This window comes from Dipodomys spectabilis, unplaced genomic scaffold (assembly GCF_019054845.1).
Source record: "Dipodomys spectabilis isolate Male_0828 unplaced genomic scaffold, ASM1905484v1 ptg000108l, whole genome shotgun sequence".
NCBI lineage: Eukaryota > Metazoa > Chordata > Mammalia > Rodentia > Heteromyidae > Dipodomys > Dipodomys spectabilis.
In genome coordinates, this window is record NW_024870785.1 from 3,123,916 (window position 1) to 3,142,112 (window position 18,197).

General features: G+C 43.7%; 1 protein-coding gene across 1 annotated transcript in view; it reads left to right on the top strand.

Moving 5' to 3' along the window:
- The window catches only part of Spred1 (sprouty related EVH1 domain containing 1), a 47,408-nt gene that overhangs the window by 17,354 nt on the left and 11,857 nt on the right, over nucleotides 1–18,197 (top strand). Inside the window, exons 2-4 of the mRNA XM_042687635.1 lie at nucleotides 12,530–12,704; nucleotides 14,995–15,163; nucleotides 17,495–17,544. Coding sequence (XP_042543569.1) covers nucleotides 12,530–12,704; nucleotides 14,995–15,163; nucleotides 17,495–17,544 — 394 coding nt within the window. The remainder of the gene's footprint in view (nucleotides 1–12,529; nucleotides 12,705–14,994; nucleotides 15,164–17,494; nucleotides 17,545–18,197) is intronic.

The window sequence follows — 18,197 nt, forward strand, 5'->3', positions numbered from 1 at the left end:
GCATAGGATGTGCATTCAGATAGCCTCTCCCCAGCTGCCTTTCTGTTTGCCTCTGCAGAGTCCAAGATCTTGTTTTTCAATGTAATTGTTTTTAGGTACCAACTTGGTTGTGTCCCCTGCACAGAAGTTGTACATTGCTCCTTATTCTTAACTCATTTTTTCTTGTCATGAGCGATCTTCCAGCTTATGCAAGAATACCATATGTGTATTTTCCATCTTCACGATGTGCCATGCGCTTAAAAGGAAGTGTATGTTTACAGTAATTAAAGTAATGACCATCTGTTAGCTTGACTCTATCAAACAAACTAGGACTCTTTGTGAAGGTCAGCCTACGCTTCTTTGGGGAATCATCCCTTCTTCCCTTTCAGGCCTTTTCATTGGGTGACTAAAACTCTTTTAGGTTTGCAGATAACTCATGAACCTACAAGTTCTGGGGGTTTCTGAGCCATGAGGAGCCCTTAAACAGGGTCAGTTTTAGAATGAGGTTGGTTTTGTTTAGCAGGCCATTTTGGTTGTAGTCTGAGAGCACACTTAAGGCCGGTTGATAGAAGAGGTCACTGCTTGCCACACGGCACATGCAAACTTGTCCACCTGTGGGCGGGCGGGCGGGCATGTGTTTGTGCACACATGCAAGAGTCATGGAGAGCCCGAGAACTTCCTTCACAGCTTACACTAGAGAAATCCTGCAGCTTGGAATCCTGAAGCATGAGATAAAATAATTTATTTCTGACTGAATACTTGGAGGTAGACGCTATTTTTATATAATTTATTATCAATGCATTTGTTTTGATTATGTCAGTGATAAAGTTCAAAGAACCTGGGCTAGCCGGGCTCTGGTGGCTCACACCTGTAATCCTGGCTACTCAGGAGGCTGAGATCTGAGGATTATGGTTCAAAGCCAGCCCGGGCAGGAAAGTCCGTGAAACTCTTATCTCCAGTAAACCACCAGAAAACCAGAAGTGGCGCTGTGGCTCAAGTGGTGGAGCGCTTGCCTTGAGCTGAAGAGCTGAGGGACAGCACCCAGGCCCAGAGTTCAAGCCCCATGACTGACCAAAAAAAAAAAAAAGAGCATGCCTTTTTTTGGTTGTTCGTTTTCATGTGGTGCTGAGGACAGAATCTGGGGCCTTATGCTGTACCCAGCCCTGGAATGAGACTTTCAACCTCAGAATTTTATTTGAATCCTTACCTGTGACTTAGTATTGGTGTAATTGGGTATGGAAAAATTGAGAGGTTAAGGATATCTTGCTCTAAGAAAAATTAGCTACAAAACTAAATCGTACTCTGTTATTTTAGGCTAACTGGAAGGATGTTACCAGGATGGAGTGTCTTTGTTTGCATTCCCAGAGGAATTGCTATGTTTTTTTTTTTTTTTTTTGGGGGGGTCCAGTCGTGAGGCCTGAACTCTGGGCCTGGGCACTGTCCTTCAGCTCTTCAGCTCAAGGCTAGCGCTCTACCACTTGAGCTACAGCGCCACTTCCGGCTTTTTTCTTTTTGTATATGTGGTGCTGAGGAATCGAACCCAGGGCCTCATGCATGCAAGGCAAGCACTCTATCACTGAGCCACCTTCCCAGCCCCGAATTGCTATGTTTTTTGGCTCATTAGCCAATGCTAGACTGTCCTGTGCAAGGTTTAATTCAGAGTTCCCATTCTTAAAACCTGCTCTGCACTATCACACATTGGCTGCCAGATCTGGTATTCTGTCAGCTTTTTGTCTCTAAACTGTTTCAGAACATTCTACTACAATCCGTTTTATTTTAAAGGTAACTTGCTAATAGATTTTTTTTCTGCCTGTCAGCAATACTCTTTATTTTTTTTTTATTATTATAAAGGTGATGTATAGAGTAGTTACAGTTACAAAAGTAATGAGTACATTCCACATTTCTTTTTGGACAGTGTCACCCCTTCCCTCACTCTACCGGTTTTTTCCTCTTGTCCCTACCCACAAATTGTATAGTTCATTGTCAGCATATTAAGAACAGGGTGCTTAGCTGGGTGCTGGTTGCTCGCACTTCTCAGCAGGCTGAGATCTGAGGATGATTTGAAGCCAGCCCAGGCAGACAGCTCATGAGACTTTTATCTCCATTTAACCACCAGAAACCCAGAAGTGGTACTGTGGCTCAAGCCTTGAGTAAAAAAGCTCTAGGATAATACCTAAGTCCTGAATTCAAGCCCTAAGACCTGTGTGCTCACACTCACACGTGCATGCATACAGGCACATACAAAAGAGCAGCAATGCCTTGTCAAAAAATGAAATAAGTAGACCGGTGCGGAGTGGGGTTCTCTACGTGGGAGAGCATTGTTCAGGGTCAGCCTGGGCTGTGCAGAGCAATAGCTGTCAAAAAGAAAGAAAAAACAAGCTGGGCACTGGTGGCTCACATCTGTAATCCTAGTAATCAGGAGGCTGAGATCTGAGGATCACAGGTTCAAAGCCAGCCTGAACAGGAAAGCTCTTGAGAATCTTATCTCCAGTAAAGGACTCAGAAAACTGGAAGCGACACTGTGGCTCAAGTGGCAGAGCGCTAGTCTTGAGCTGAAGAGCTGAGGGACAGTGCCCAGGCCCAGAGTTCAGGAAGGAAGAAAAGGAAGGAAGGAAAGAAGGAAGGAAGGAGGGAGGGAGGGAGGAAGGGAGGGAGGGAGGAGAGGAAGGGAGAGAGGACCTCCTCCAAAACAAAAATCCAAGGGATAATTTTTCACACACTATTCTTACCTACCTCAGTGTTTGGCTGTTGAAACTTTGTAGTAGTTTTGAAATCCAGAAGTGTGAGTCTTGAAGCTCTCTGTCTTTTCGCATGTGATCATTCTGTGATTTTATAGTTGTTTCTTTGAATACCAGGAACTTAAAAACAGAAAAGAAAGAAAAACTGTCACAGCTTTTTCAAATTGTCTGGACTACAGTGGCACTTCTTCCGTTTGTGGCTGGGCCATTTACAGTTCTGCCTTCCACCCTTTGTATCCAACTTCTACTGGGTTGAGAGCAGGCAGAGATGACACAGGGAGGGCGTGGGGTCTGGGGTCTCTGTGAAGGAACATGTGTTCTGTGCAGGAATGTATGTGGTCCTCCAGCCCCCCCCCCCCCCCCGGGTCTGTGCAGTTGGTTTGATCTTCCTGAGTCCTGAAGAACCCTTTCTGCCAGCTTTCCTCCCAGGCCTTCTGTGTTTACATGTCAGCCCCTACTCCAGTCACTGCACAGCATCTTGCTTGCCTTGTAGTGTGTTTGAGAAATATAAGTACCGCATATTAGTCCTTATCATTCCTTCTGGACAAGTTAGAACAGATCAGACAAGGTGTTTGAGTGTATTCTGCTTCCATGGACCCAAGAGTAAGACCCTTGCTTGCACACGTGGAGCCCATCTTAAAGACAGAAGACCCAGGAGAGAGTGTGCATTCAGGCGATGGACAAGGTGCCTCTTCGTCATTCAGCATTTGCTTGCTCTCTGTAGACCTTTCCTGCTTTCTGAGTTCTAAGGAAGTGGATTCTGGCTACTCAGTCTTCCATGATACTTTGAAGGGAATAGGCCCTCAGAGCTGTGCTTCATACTTGTTCTTTTTACCTCAATGTAATAACTAAAACATTTTAAACTAACATGTGGCTTGTATTGTGTTTCTGTTTGACAGTACTAAGGTAGAGCATTCAGTTTTCAATGAAAATGGAACCAGTTTATGTTGAAATTGCAAAGATTAGCTATTCAGTTGCCTACACTCTTCTAAACTAGTGTGGCCCTTTCAGAGGATGGCTGTAAACTGTCTTCTCCAGAATGCACAATTGTTAACTGTGTAACTGTTGTGTAGCCGCCTAAAGAATTCTAAATGTTGACTCCTGAAGTATTCTTCGTTGTTGACTCTCTTCAGAGCCACCTGGTGATGGCATTTCTACGGGCACTAAACATCGTCAGGCTGATTTACCTGGTTATTTTTGATTCACTGTGTCAAGTGGCTACTGAATGCCTGTGTTGTGGAGGCACTGCTGAGACACCCAAGAGCTGGCCATATCAGAGTACCGACCTGTTGGTGGGTTTTACTTGTAGAAGTCAAGCTTCTTGTGTGGACGCTCTGTAGAGTTGGTCTGTTGGGGAGTTAGTCTGCCAGTTCACCAGGTCCCTTCCACTCTCTTCATACCTTCACTGCTGCCTCAGGTGCTGCATAAATCCTCAAGGAACTGACATCCTCCCCCTGTTCTCACTGTCCTGCCAGTGTGGCCAGGATGTTATATACACACAAGTATATAACACAAGTTAGGCCAAATACTTGTACTGAAGTGCTGGCTTCTTTAGTGAAAGCCATTCCAAATGTTCATACTGTATTACCCTCTCAGGAGAGCCACCTGCTTCCTCCAGAATGGAGAGGCTCTGTGTGTCCCATGCAGCTAGACTTTACTTCATCCAATCCATAAACCCACAGCTGTCATTCAGTGGTAGTGAAGAAAAGACCATGGCTGTAGAATTTTGCTAAAGACACAGAAATAAGGATTAGTGGGTTCCTGTGCCTTCTTTCCAGCTGGTTCATAGGACTTTCCAATGTAATTAAATATCAACACACATGAAGATAGCATATATTTCACCTAAATCAGAAAAATAGCTGTCTACCTCTTGCCTTAAATCAGAATTACTAATCATAGCTAGCCATAACGTATCAATTACCTGAGCCTTCCACTCATACCTTACGCAGGGGAAACATTTCTAAATTACCCAGTCTAGTCACAGGACTTCCTAAAGAGTAAAAAAATAAAATTGTATAATGAATTTCAAATACAGATTATTTGTTTTCACTCTGGAGTCTGTGGGAATCTGGTAAGCTGGGGCTCCTGTGAAAGGGTGACAGTTAGGCTTCTTGTGTCACCATGGGACCTCCTCAAGGACATCCTCGAAACCAAGGTCCAGCACAGAACACCCTGCAGCGCCTTCTCTTGCTGCCCACTTCCTGAGTTCACATCTCCTCTCTTAAGGGTTTGTCTGCTTTTTACTTATCCAGCAGACAGTATCCTGCCTTTCTTCAGGCGAAACCTGGTTTGCTCTGTGCTCTAATTTCCACAGTGCTCAGCAGCTTTAAATGCATATTGATGTGAGCTGTGGGCTAATCTGTAGAAGAACGTGGAAAGGATTGGGCTTCCAAGCTACATTTGAGCTAGTTGGTGCTACTTTGGATACTTACTATAAAGCAGTAGGCAGGGGCAGGAGTATAGTTGGTTCTTTCAAGTTGAAGAGGAGTACGGTGTTCATATCAGGGGAAGGAGACTGGCTGGCTATATGCCACTGGAGAGTGTCTTGTGCTGTACAATGGCATATATACTTAACGGTCACAAAGGCAAGTGCTATTTTGAATACATAGCCCTTAGAGACTCTGTATGTCAGGGAATAGATGTTTGAGCGGATAATGCACACATGTTGCACAGAATTTAAAAACATAAAAGAATGTTGAACAGATTTACTTATACTCCTATTCCATTTCCTCTCACTGACAGTCCCGTTGTCAGTTTGATTGTGTAAAAACTGTGTTCGTAGGCAAGCGTTTGTGTCTGCTCTCCCCAGCACAGGGACATTCTGAACATTCTGTGACCTTGTGAGAAGAATGACTACATCTTGGAGATCTGTTCATTCAACAGTGGAAGAAGGGCTTTCTTGTTTCTTTTTTTTTTTTTTTTTGGTCCGGTTGTGGGGCCTGAACTCTGGGCCTGGGCGCTGTCCCTCAGCTCTTCAGCTCAAGGCTAGCGCTTACCACTTGGAGCCACAGCGCCACTTCCGGCTTTTTTTCTTTTTGCTTATGTGGTGCTGAGGAATTGAACCCAGGGCCTCAGGCATGCAAGGCAAGCGCTCTACCACTGAGCCACCTTCCCAGCCCCGGACTTTCTTGTTTCTGTCCTGACTCCATCCTATCTTGCTGTGTAGGTGGTTCATGATTTTAACTAGTGTCCTTTTCTTATTTAGGCTACTTTCACTCTATATACCGCTTAAATAGTGCTTCCCTTTAAGCTGTGATCATAGAGGAACTATATCATTTATATTTTCTTTGAATTTTGTGCATAAACTTTGCCAGTGTTTGCTCTGGGTTCTTTATCTCACTAACCCACCCCCCACCCCCTTTACTGATTTTGGAATTAAGAGAATATCAATTTTTTTCTTTTCTTTTTTGGTTGGTCATGGGGCTTGAACTCTGGGCCTGGGTGCTGTCCCTCAGTTCTTCAGCTCAAGGTGAGTATTCTACCATTTGAGCCACAGCGCCACTTCTGGTTTAGGAGTGGTTTATTGGACATAAGAGTCTCATGGCCTTTCCTGCCCAGTCTGGCTTTGAACCATGATCCTCAGATCTCAGCCTCCTAAGTAGCTAGGATTACAGGTGTGAGCCACCGGCGCCTGGCAAGAGACTATTAATTTTTGTTGTTGCTTTGTGAGTGTGTGTGTGTGTGTGTGTGTGTGTGTGTGTGTGTGTAAAGGTGTGTGTGTATTAGAATAATGTGCCCTCATTTTCTATTCGTCCCAAAGATGCCCAGGCCCCAGTCTTAGAACTTGTACATATTGGAGGGCTTTGATGTGGAGAAGTGGTCCGTACCAAAATGCAGGAGTATTTCAAGGAGGTTGAGTGAACCTTTCCTGACCATGGAACTGTGGGCCCAGAGACGTGACTCCAGAGGCTCAGAGGAGGCAGGGATCCTGGGTGTGAAGGAAGGAGGAGGCCGTGGTGCCTCTTCAGAGCTCCTCGAAAAGAGAGCAGCATCGACGCTGCCGCTTTTGATTACTAGGCCAGTGGAATTCTTCGGACCTCCATTCACCGAGCTTTTGTATCTGAAGCTACTAAGTTAGTATTTGTTTTAGCAATAATAGAAAACCAAGGTGTGCTCAACTCTTACCCTATTTGCTGCATGTCTGTACTTGGTTTTTCATGGTGTTTTGCTTGTAAAGGTATTTAGTGTGTAGTTGAACTTAGCTCTTGGGTCCTCTAGATCTTAGGGATTGCCTTCTGTAAGGTTGTTTTTTAAGCTTTCCTATTTGGTCCTGTTGGTTTTTATCGCTTTCTTTTGTATGTGGCTGTTTTGTTGACAGTAAATGTCCTTTGCTTGCCCCTCCCTGTGCTACAGCTTGAGCTCTCAGGCCTCCCGCCCTGCTCAGGGCTCACGGCTGTCACTCTACCACTTGAGCCACTCTTCCAGTCTGGCTTTTTTACTGCTTCATTGGAGATAGAGTCTCACTGACTTTATGCTTGGGCTGACTTTGAACTGTAATTCTCCAGGTCTTAGCCTCCTAAGTAGCAGTATTACAAGGGTGAGTCACAGGCACCAGGCTGACAGAGGGGTTACAATTACATGAGCAAGGTAATGAGTACATTTCTTATCAAGCATTGTTGCCTCCTCCTTGGATTCTCTCTTATAAGCTGGTTTTCTGACCTAGATTCAGAGAGCTTCACTATGAAACTAGTGTCACTGCCGATAGGGGTCACGAGGAAGAAACAGTCCTGGCATTGGAAAGCCAGGGTCCAAACCCAGCTTTTGACAGGCTGATGATACTGTCCGTTCGAATGACATTTGGAAAAGGGTGGTTTGCAAACACCTCATTTATCCTTTAAGTTTAGTAGTCATCGTAGTCATTGTCATCCCCCTCCCCTCCCCTCCCCTCCCCTCTCCTCCTGCTCCTCCTCTTGCTCCTGCTCCTCCTCCTCCTCATAATTCTTCTCTTCTTCCTCCTCTCCCTCCTCCTTCTCCTTCCCCTTCTGCTCCTCCTGCTCCTCCTCCCCTCCCCTCCCCTTCCTCTTCCTTTTGGGAGACCATAGATGCTCATTCATCCTTTAGGTCTGGTCCTCCTCCTCCTCTTGTGAGACCATGCAGATGCTGTGTCTTGGTTGGATTTGAGTGAGTGCTGTCACCATGTGAGCAGTTTGTGGGAGACTTAGCTGACAACTTGATTCTTAGTGTTTGTTAATAATTTCTAAGTTCTGGGATGGTGGCTGTCTCCTGAGTTTATTACACAAATGATTTAGCTTCAAAGTCATAACATTTATTGGGCACCTAACTGAGTCAGTCACAATGCTAACCACTTTACATGTGTATCCACACGTACTTCTCATGAACTGTGATGCATAGGTATTTTGCCCATTTTGTAGGCCAGCAAAATGAGGTGGGGGAGTTTAATCATAACTCTTAATTAGAGGGATTACCTTAGGAATCTTGGAGATGTAGCTTGTAATACGCAGAATATTGTGTATTGGTTTGCATTGATGACTGTGTGGAAAATATTTATACCCGTGTCTGAAGTTACTAATAGCAAAACGATTTAGACTTTTATCTGTGTGTGTGTGCGTGTGCCTGTGTGTGTCTGTACACATACTGGGGCTTGAACTTGGCTTTATGCCATTTATTAGCTTTTTACTCCCTCAAGACCTGGTGCTCTACCACTTGAGCCACTCTCTACTTCTAGCTCCTTGCTGGTTAATTGCAGGTAAGAATCTCAGATTGATCTCTGCTTGCTGGTTTCTAACCTTGATCCTCAGATCTCAGTCTCTCTCAGCTATGATTACAGACATGGGCTGCTATTATAGGCATGAACCACTGGCTCTGGCTAGACTTATGTCTTTGTAATCAGACTCAGTCCTTCATTTCCTCACCAGTCAGATAAAGAAATGCCTGCTTTGCTGGGGCCAGTCCAGCAAAGTGTTCTTCCTGAGAAAAGCGTTGCCTGTTCCCTCATCTATTGAAGTAGAATACTGGTGTTCAGGCTGCGTTCCTTCCTCTCTTCTGCTGATGCTCCATCACCTTTGAAACCTGGTACCCTAAGTACAGTATTTGTGGGTCATGCTTCCTCCATGGGGTGTATTCTGTTAAAACTTACATCAAGTAAGAATACTAAGCCAGGCTGGGAAGGTGGCTCAAGGGTAGAGTGCTTGCCTTGCATGCATGAGGCCCTGGGTTTGATTCCTCAGCACCACATACACAGAAAAAGCTGGAAGTGGGTGCTATAGCTCAAATGGTAGAGTGCTAGCCTTGAGCTGAAGAGCTCAGGACAGTGCCCAGCCCAGAGTTCAAGCTCCATGACCAGCAAAAAAAAAAAAAAAAGAAAGAAAGAAAAGAAAAAGAATACTAAGCCAAGCGTGCCAGCTCCTGCTTGCAATCCCAGCACTCAGGAAGCTGAAACAGGAGGATCCCAACTTCCAGGTCAACCTGGGCTGCATAACAAGACTGTCTCAAAACAAAAGTGAACGTTAGTCATCTTCTATATTCCCATTAGGTGTTACTTACACCTTTGGTCTCTACTTTCCATTTTGTTTATATATGTGGCATATTAATGTCTGAAAGTTGAGTGACTGGATAATAAGTTGTCATATGGTTACCTTCTGAATAACTGTATTAGCATTTGGATGGTCATTGTTTGCTTCAAATATCTTGTGGCTAGGAAAGATATTTACAGGATTTAAGGATGTTTTATGTGTGAGGGAGGTGTTTTGTCTGTTGTAGCTAGAACTAGAGAGCAGGTAGTGTTACCTTTGTCACCTGTTTTGTAGATGGCTTTCGTAGCCTGGAGGTTTTCTTTTTTTGTTTTTGTTTTTGTTCTTTTGGATCCGGTCGTGGGGGCTGAACTCTGGGCCCGGACACTGTCCCTCAGCTCTTCGGCTCAAGACTAGCACTCTACCACTTGAGCCACAGCGCCACTTCCGGCTTTTTTCTTTTTGCTTATGTGGTGCTGAGGAATCGAACTCAGGGCCTCATGCATGCAAGGCAAGTGCTCTATCACTGAGCCACCTTCCCAGCCCCTAGCTTGGAGGTTTTCTGTTGTGTTTTCTATTAGTTTTCTGTCACTGGTGGGATATATCACTACCAACTTAGTGCTTTAAAATGATAGAAATTTGTGTTATGATAGTTTTGCGTAAAATCAAAGTGTTGGCTAGATATATTACAGAAAGGAGAAAAGATGAAGGAAATAATTTATTAAGAAATTTATTAACAATTTAGCCAGGGTGTTGTAGATGACTAGCAATGAATTGGAAATATACCCAGATCTAGGAAACCCATCTGAGGAAGAGTCAACCAATGAAAGTCAGCTTGTCTGTTTCCTGTAAGTTGGTGGTTCAGGGAAATAAATCATTGGTGACATTAAATTGTGATTGAAGGTGTGCTCCATCCTCTCCAAACATAGTACATACATAGCCTTAAAACTCACGTTTGAGTATAGCTTTGGGGATTCACACCCCTTCCACTTGAGATTAAGAATTTTTAGTCTTGAGAACAGTTTGCTCTGTAATCATGTGTAGATAGTTCTATTATTAGATTTGTCCAGGTAACATTTTCTTTGTAGTTCAGTATAATAACAGTATCCTACAAAGTAATCATAAAATTATATTATTAAGAGAGCAAAAATCTGTGAAGTAAGCAGGTATGCTTGTGTGGCTAAGGCCCACGTTCTAGTCCATGCATGGTGTCTGTGAAGTACGCAGGCTTGCTTGTGTGGCTAAGGCCCACGTTCTAGTCCATGCATGGTGTCTGTGAAGTACACAGGCTTGCTTGTGTGGTTAAGGCCCACGTTCTAGGCCATGCATGGTGTCTGTGAAGTAAGCAGGTTTGCTTGTGTGGTGAAGGCCCACGTTCTAGGCCATGCATGGTGTCTGTGAAGTAAGCAGGTTTGCTTGTGTGGCTAAGGCCCACGTTCTGGTCCATGCATGGTGTCTGTGAAGTACGCAGGCTTGCTTGTGTGGCTAAGGCCCACATTCTAGTCCATGCATGGTGTCTGTGAAGTAAGCAGGTTTGCTTGTGTGGTGAAGACCCACGTTCTAGGCCATGCATGGTGTCTGTCAAGTACGCAGGCTTGCTTGTGTGGCTAAGGCCCACGTTCTGGTCCATGCATGGTGTCCTGCTGCTGTGCCACCACATGGTGGAGGACAAGGTGGCCTTTTGGGCTCGCTTCCAAGGTCACTAACCCAACCATGTGATTTTTCTTATGAAGCCATAAGAAAAGCCATATTTCCTAAAGACTCTTACTTGGGCAGTTAGGATTTCAGTAACTTTTGACACAAACACTTGGACTGTAACAATAGATGTATGTATTCTAGAATTTTTTTTTTAAGGAATGGAGCTGTGGCTCAAAGTGATAGAGCACTAGACTTGAGCCAAAGAGCCCAGGGATAGTGCCCCAGCCTTGAGTTCAAGCCCCGTGACCAAAAAAAAAATTTTTTTTTTTTGAATTTAAGATCAATTCCTGTTATTGCATGTAAAGTATACCTCAGTAAATTACACATACAAAAATTTTAAACCACTAGGAAGCCTCTCAGACAAGCATGGTGACAAGAACCAAGTTAAAAGATGTTAAACAAGTTAAAAGACATCAGGAGGCCCCGAACTGTTATGTAGGGCCTCAGGTGATACTCGTACCCTGAGGAGTTTAAGTTATATTCAGCACAATTTCCTAAGAGGGCAGCACAGTGTACTACTCTTAGGGCCTTATTACAAATTGTTTAAAGTGCTTAGGTGTCAGACATGTAGAACATTTAAAACATTAAACACATAGCTTAGGTTCTATGTTAAGAATCATTGTCAATACTGGGAAGTGATTTACAAACAAAGTGAGAAATTGGCTTTTGTAAATATTTTTATTATAATAAAAGTGATATGGGGGGGGTTATAGTTACCTAAGTCAGATAAAAAGTACATTTCTTTTTGGACAGTGTTACCCCTTCCCTCACTGTCTCCCAGTTTTTCCCTCTTGTCCCCACCCACAAGTTATATAGTTCATTTTCAACATAATGTCTAGTGAGTACCACTTTTGAATTTGAATATTGTCTAAGACTGGGTGCTGGTGGCTCATACCTATAATCCTAGCTACTCAGAAGATGGAGATGTGAGGATTGCAGTTCAAACCCAGCCCAGCTAGGAAAGTGTGAGATTCCTATCTTCAGTTAACTACCCAGAAAAGGGCTGAAGTGGAGCAGTGTCTCAAGTATTAGAGCACAAAAGCTCTTGAGCACAAAAGCTTAGCGGCAGTGCCACAGGACCCGAGTTCAAGTCTCAGGTTCGGCACCAAAAGAAGTCTGCCAAAAGAAGGTATGAAAAGATCCTGCAGGTCCATTTGTGATTGATAAACATTTGTTTTCATATATTTTATGTAAATAATTTAGGCTTCCAGTTGCTACAAGAAATAAAAAATGTGGACTATGAGCTTAAGCGCATTTTGTTTATAATATACTCCATAGCTTTGTAAATTTAGAGACAATTACATGCTGAAATACAGCTGTGATTTGTCTGGTTGTTATGCTGCAACAGATGGACATATGGACAAGTTTGATGGGGACCTACATCGTTCTGGTGCTGCTCCCCTAGGTCCTTGTTCAGATCGGATGTGTGTTGCCTGTGGAGGTGATGAGCTGAAGCTAGGTTCTGACATCTTCTGTTACTAGGTCATCTTGAACGGCTAATGAAGTAAGGCCCGGGTGAGGACTGTTGTGGAGGGAGGGCGTGGAGGCACCAGTCTCCACGGCCTTTGTTTTCTCAAGGGGGATTGGCCACGCGTCTGGTTTGTGTCTGTGGAAGAGCTGACTGGAGTCTCTGCGTCTTTCCAGCAATAGTTACGCACGTGTGCGAGCCGTGGTGATGACCCGGGATGACTCAAGCGGCGGGTGGCTGCCACTCGGAGGGAGCGGGCTGAGCAGCGTCACTGTCTTCAGAGCCCCCCGTCCCGAGGAGAACGGCTGCGCCGGCCTCTTCATCCGGGGAGAGCGACTCAGGGACAAAATGGTAATGAACGACTAAGTGCTGAAAGTTGAAAGTTATGTTGACTGAGTTATCGCTGAGAATTACTTTTGCCGATGACTCTCTAGTTACCTTTTGGCAGCTGTTAAAGACAGTTTTTCTGGATCTGATGTTAATGTACACTTGTGCCGAGTGCTGCTTTTCGGTTTAGGGCAAATGAAGAAATGTGTATGACCAGTTGCACCCTGCTTCCCTTTCTCCCAATTTTCCTAAAGGATCAGAGGTTGTCAGACTAGTCTGTGATCAGATTTAGTCCATCTGTCTCTGTCTCTGTCTCCGTCTCCCTCTCTCCCTCTCCTCTCTGTCTCTCTCTCTCTTCCCCTCCCCTCCTCTCCGATCTCAACCTCATGAGTAGCTATGATTAAAGGCACCAGTCACTAGTGCCCAGCAGTTTCTTTGATTTTTATAAAACTATTCAAATGATCTCTTTCATCTTAGCTGAGTTTGAGTAATCTATGATTTCAAATTGTTGCTTCATTTCTTTGAAATTTTTAAATTTATGAACATAAAGTTCTTAACCTTTGTTAAGTGAAGGAAGTTTCTCATTTGTTGCATTCCTTTGTGTGAGCATGGTTTGGTTATCTCAGCATTTCCTGCTTGTGCCATGGGTTATTATACCAGCCAGGCAGAAGCATCTGTGATGAGACCCTTATCTCCATTTAACCAGAAAAAAGCCAAAAGTGGAGGAGTTTCTTGATGGCAAAGTGCCAGCCTTGAGTGGAAAAGGCTAGGGGGAGAGCTTAAGGCTCTGAGTAGCCTGTGCAGGTGCGCACACATGCACACACACACACGCACGTGTGCACACGCTCATACACACACACGCGCATGCGCACACGCACATACACTCACACACTCATATTCAGAAAGATATCAGTAAAAAATTTTTCAGTTTATTTTTAGTTACCAACCATACTACTTTTTAGCACCATTTGCAAATGTTTAATTATTAACTACATGTAAAGGGAACTATAATAAGATACCTATTAGGTTAAAATTGTATATTTAATTTTATTCCCTCAAATTATTAGTAAAACAACAGAACAATAATGTACTTACACGACTTGTTTGGTCTGTTTTAAAGGCTTTGGGCAAACATTATGGTAATTTTATGATGAGAATTTTGCTCTGTAATTCTCAAGATAATTAGAACATATTTTAAGATTTAGTTGTTTAATGATCATAGTTTTCTTGCTTTTTTTTTCTCCCTCTAAATTATTACTCCAAAATTAGTTTTAGATAAAGGAAAAATGCTGGAGTTGAAGCTTTTTTTTTTTTTTTGTCGGTTGTGGGTCTTGAACTCTGGGCGTGGGTGCTGTCCAAGCTCTTCAACTCCAGGTGAGTGCTCTACCACTTGAGCCACAGAGCCACTTCTGGTTTTCTGGTAGTTAGATCTGGCTTTGAACCTTGATCCTCATATTTGAGCCTCCTGAGTAGCTAGGATTTACAGGTGTGCATGAGCCACCAGTGCCTGGCCTTGGTGGGTTTTTTGTTTTTTTTTTTAAATCAAATGAGAGTCTTCACAATAAACCTTTGAGTCTTGGGTGTCTGAATTTATCATCCAAGCTCCTCCTCTTCCTGCCTGTGCAGAGAATCTCTCCATACATAATGGCTGCCCACCTCCTGACGGGTGACGATGTGGCACCAGCCACTGGCATTGCCATCGCTTGTGGTGTTCATTGATGGTTTATCTTTAGCTTGATTATGTATGTATGTGTATGTATGGTATACATGTGTATACATGCACATGTGCACATGCATGCCAATCCTAGGGCTTGAACTCAGGGCCTGAACACTGTCTTTTATAGCTTTTTGTAGTTGTTGTTCAAGGCCAATGGTCTGCCACTTGAGCCACAGCTCTATTTTGGCTTTTTGGTGGTTAATTGGAGATAAGAGTCTCACAGAATTTGCTGTCTAGGATGGCTTAAAACCATGATCCTCAAATCTCAGCCTCCTGAGTAGCTAGGATTACAAGGTGGAAGGGTTTTGGGGAAGCAGGGAGTGAGGAAATAAAATGTTTATTACCAGATTCCCCTCCCCCCTCTATTTTTCTTAGAAATATTGTGTGCAGTAGAAGTGTGCATTTTTGAAATGACAATGTGATAAACATTATGTTCACAACTTGCATGTGACCACATCTTAAATCATTTTAATGTGTGGCATTGTGAAGTAGATTAAGACTTTTGTATTAATAAATTTATTTTTTAGATACTCATGACTATTTTTATGAGATGATTTTGATTTATGTATATTAACTTCAGCATTTGACTTTTGGCAGGTGGTTTTGGAATGTATGCTTAAAAAAGACCTCATTTATAATAAGGTCACTCCCACATTTCACCACTGGAAGATCGATGACAAGAAGTTCGGCCTCACCTTTCAAAGTCCTGCTGATGCTAGAGCTTTTGATAGAGGCATTCGGAGAGCTATAGAGGATATTTCTCAAGGTAGGAGTTTTCAAAAATACTTTTTGAAGGGCTAGGAATGTGGTTTAGTGGTAGAGTGTTTGCCTAGCCTGCACAAAGCCCTGGGTTCAATTCCTCAGTACCACATAAACAGAAAAGGCTGGAAGTGGCACTTTGGCTGAAGTGGTAGAGTGCCAGCTTTGAGCAAAAGAGGCTTAGGAACAGCGTCCAGGCCCCAAGTTCAAGCCCCAGGACTGCCGAAAATAAATAAATAAATAAATAAATAAAATGTTTGAATAGTCTTACATATATAGATACATTAATATATATGTATATTAATTAAAAGCTACCTTTCTTAAATGTTGACCCACAGCAATTTTAAAAAGTCAGCTTTCGTGTTAGTGGCCAGACTTCGAAAGCTCACAGTGAGTAAAGCTAAGTTGTGAGCTCTTAGCCCACTTTGTATTTCTCAAATCACAGTCAGTCTACACCGCTTGCATGTGTCATCATGAAGCATCTGCCAGGAACCTGCAACTGAGTAGCTCAGAGTCTGAAGCAGAGGAGACATGAAGGTAGCGTCATCAAGTCCCAGTGAGGTGTGTGCTGTTACATCAGTCACGCCGCTGCCTCCTCCACTTCCTCCTCCAGGATTAGACAGAAACTTAGAATGTGCAAATTGTGTGGACACTACCTATTCACTGACAAAACTACTTGCTCACCTGTTCCTTTATAAATCTGACCAATCCTAAGGCATCTAGAGTCTAGATGGAGGAAGTTTATTTTCAGATAAGACTGGCCTAATGCTTATTTAGGCAAAAAGAAATAACCAATTTCTTTTTTTGGGGGGGACGGTGTCCGGTCGTGGGGCCTGAACTCTGGGCCCGGGCGCTGTCCCTCAGCTCTTCAGCTCAAGGCTAGCGCTCTACCACTTGAGCCACAGCACCACTTCCGGCTTTTTGCTTTTTGCTTATGTGGTGCTGAGGAATCGAACTCAGGGCCTCAGGCATGCAAGGCAAGCGCTCTACCACTGAGCCACCTTCCCATCCCAGAAATCACTATTTCTATAAAGGGAGAAACAGCTGAGCTTTGATTTCTTTCTAATGAAGAAAGTATGTTTATATAAGTAGCACTAACTTTATATATAAAGTAACGAGTCAAAGTTTTTTAGCCAGGCATGGTGGTGCTTATCTGTAATCCCAGTATTTGGGAGATTAAGGCAGATAGATTGTGAATTTGAGGTCCACCCAGGCTCCATATGAGACCCTGTGAAGAAAGAAGGGAAGGAGGAAGGCAGCAAAGTTGAGTGGGATGCATTATGCTTTATTTTTCCAGATCGCATTTTATAGGAAAATTAAGAAATGAACAACTTGTAAAATAAATCATAGTTAAAAATGTGGAAATGCTTAGTACAAATGTTTTGATAGTACATGAAACTGCTGAATAATTTCTTTTAGCTACTTTGTTTTTTTGTTTTTGTTTTTGGTGGTTGTGGGGCTTTTAGCTACTTTGTAAGCGTGATACTTGGTAAACAAGTGGTCTTTGGTTTTTAACTTGGGAGATTTTTCACAAAATGTCAGGAGGAGGAACAGTCTCTTTAGTGAGGCTCCTGTGGGGGTGTCTGGCCGGAGACTGTGGAGGTGGAGGGACTGCCCTGCCCCGCCCCACACCAGGCATCCACACCTTCCAAAAGCTCCAAGGAAGTCCAGAAGCGGTAGAGAATTGTAGTATGCTCAAACGATTAAATTAACTTGAATTTGAAAAAAAAAAAAGATAGACAAATGGGCATGAATCCTAGGGGTTAATGTGTATGTGTGCATACTATACTACCGGCGCTTGAAGTCAGGGCCTTGTACTCTTGCTTGACTTTTTCACTTAAGACTGGTACCACGGGGCTGGGAAGGTGGCTCAGTGGTAGAGCGCTTGCCTTGCAAGCATGAGGCCCTGGGTTCCATTCCTCAGCACCACATAAGCTGGAAAAAACCAAAGTGGCGCTGTGGCTCAAGTGGTAGAATGTTAGCCTTGAGCTGAAGAGCTGAGGGACAGTACCCAGGCCCAGAGTTCAGGCCTCACACCGACAAAAAAACCCCAAAACTGGTACCACTTACCACAGCTACACTTTAGCCTTTTTGCTGGTTAACTGGAGATAAAGTCTCTTGAATTGTCTACTTTGAACCTTGATCCTCAGATCTCAGCCTGTTGAGTAGAATTACAGATGTAAGCTACTAGCGCCTGGCTTGAATCCTAAGATTCTTGAGCTGTGGTTCTGGTATAGGAACCTTGTCTGATGCCCTGTGCCTCACTTTCACAAGATGGTGAGGAATATTAAAATCTAAGGCCTAAAATTTGTGTGCTTAACTTTGATCTGTTTCCTAGGGTGCCCACCATCGAAAAACGAAACTGAAGGGACAGAAGATGACTTACAAGTAAGTAGTGTGGCTTGAAAGGAATTTCTAAACAGGACGAATCTCGGGAAGTCATTAGGCTTCATAAATAAACAACTTGTAAACTGAGGAATTAGATTACAGGCTGTGGAGCTGCACTCTGCGGGGCAGGCCGAGGGGACCGCGGCAGTGCCATTCCAGCAGCCCTCAGCCTCCTCCCTCACTCCACATGTGCTGTGGTAAAGGAGCGACACATCTGGAACACAGCTCCAGCTACCTCTGGGGCACTTGATGGTGCGGGGCACCACACTTCCAAGGCAGAATGAAGTTAACCCCAGGAACACCCTTCCCCAGGGGGGAATAAAAGGGAAGGTCACAGAAGAGGAAGGCAGCATGCTGATACGCATGTGGACACCTTTGCATTTAGTTCACTGGTGACCCACAGGCTGTATAAATCAAGGTAAACTAGTAGTTTTAGTTACCACATGATCAAAGATTTTTAAAATGCTTCTTGTCCGTGCTATGTCTATCTGAAAATGACAGGTTGATGCCCTGCTGAGAAAATGCAAATTAGTATATATTTGTCTACAAAGCAGTTGTCACCATGTATTTTTTTTTTAAAAAAAAACATATGGAGGGGGCTGGGAAGGTGGCTCAGTGGTAGAACGCTTCCCTTGCATGCCTGAGGCCCTGGG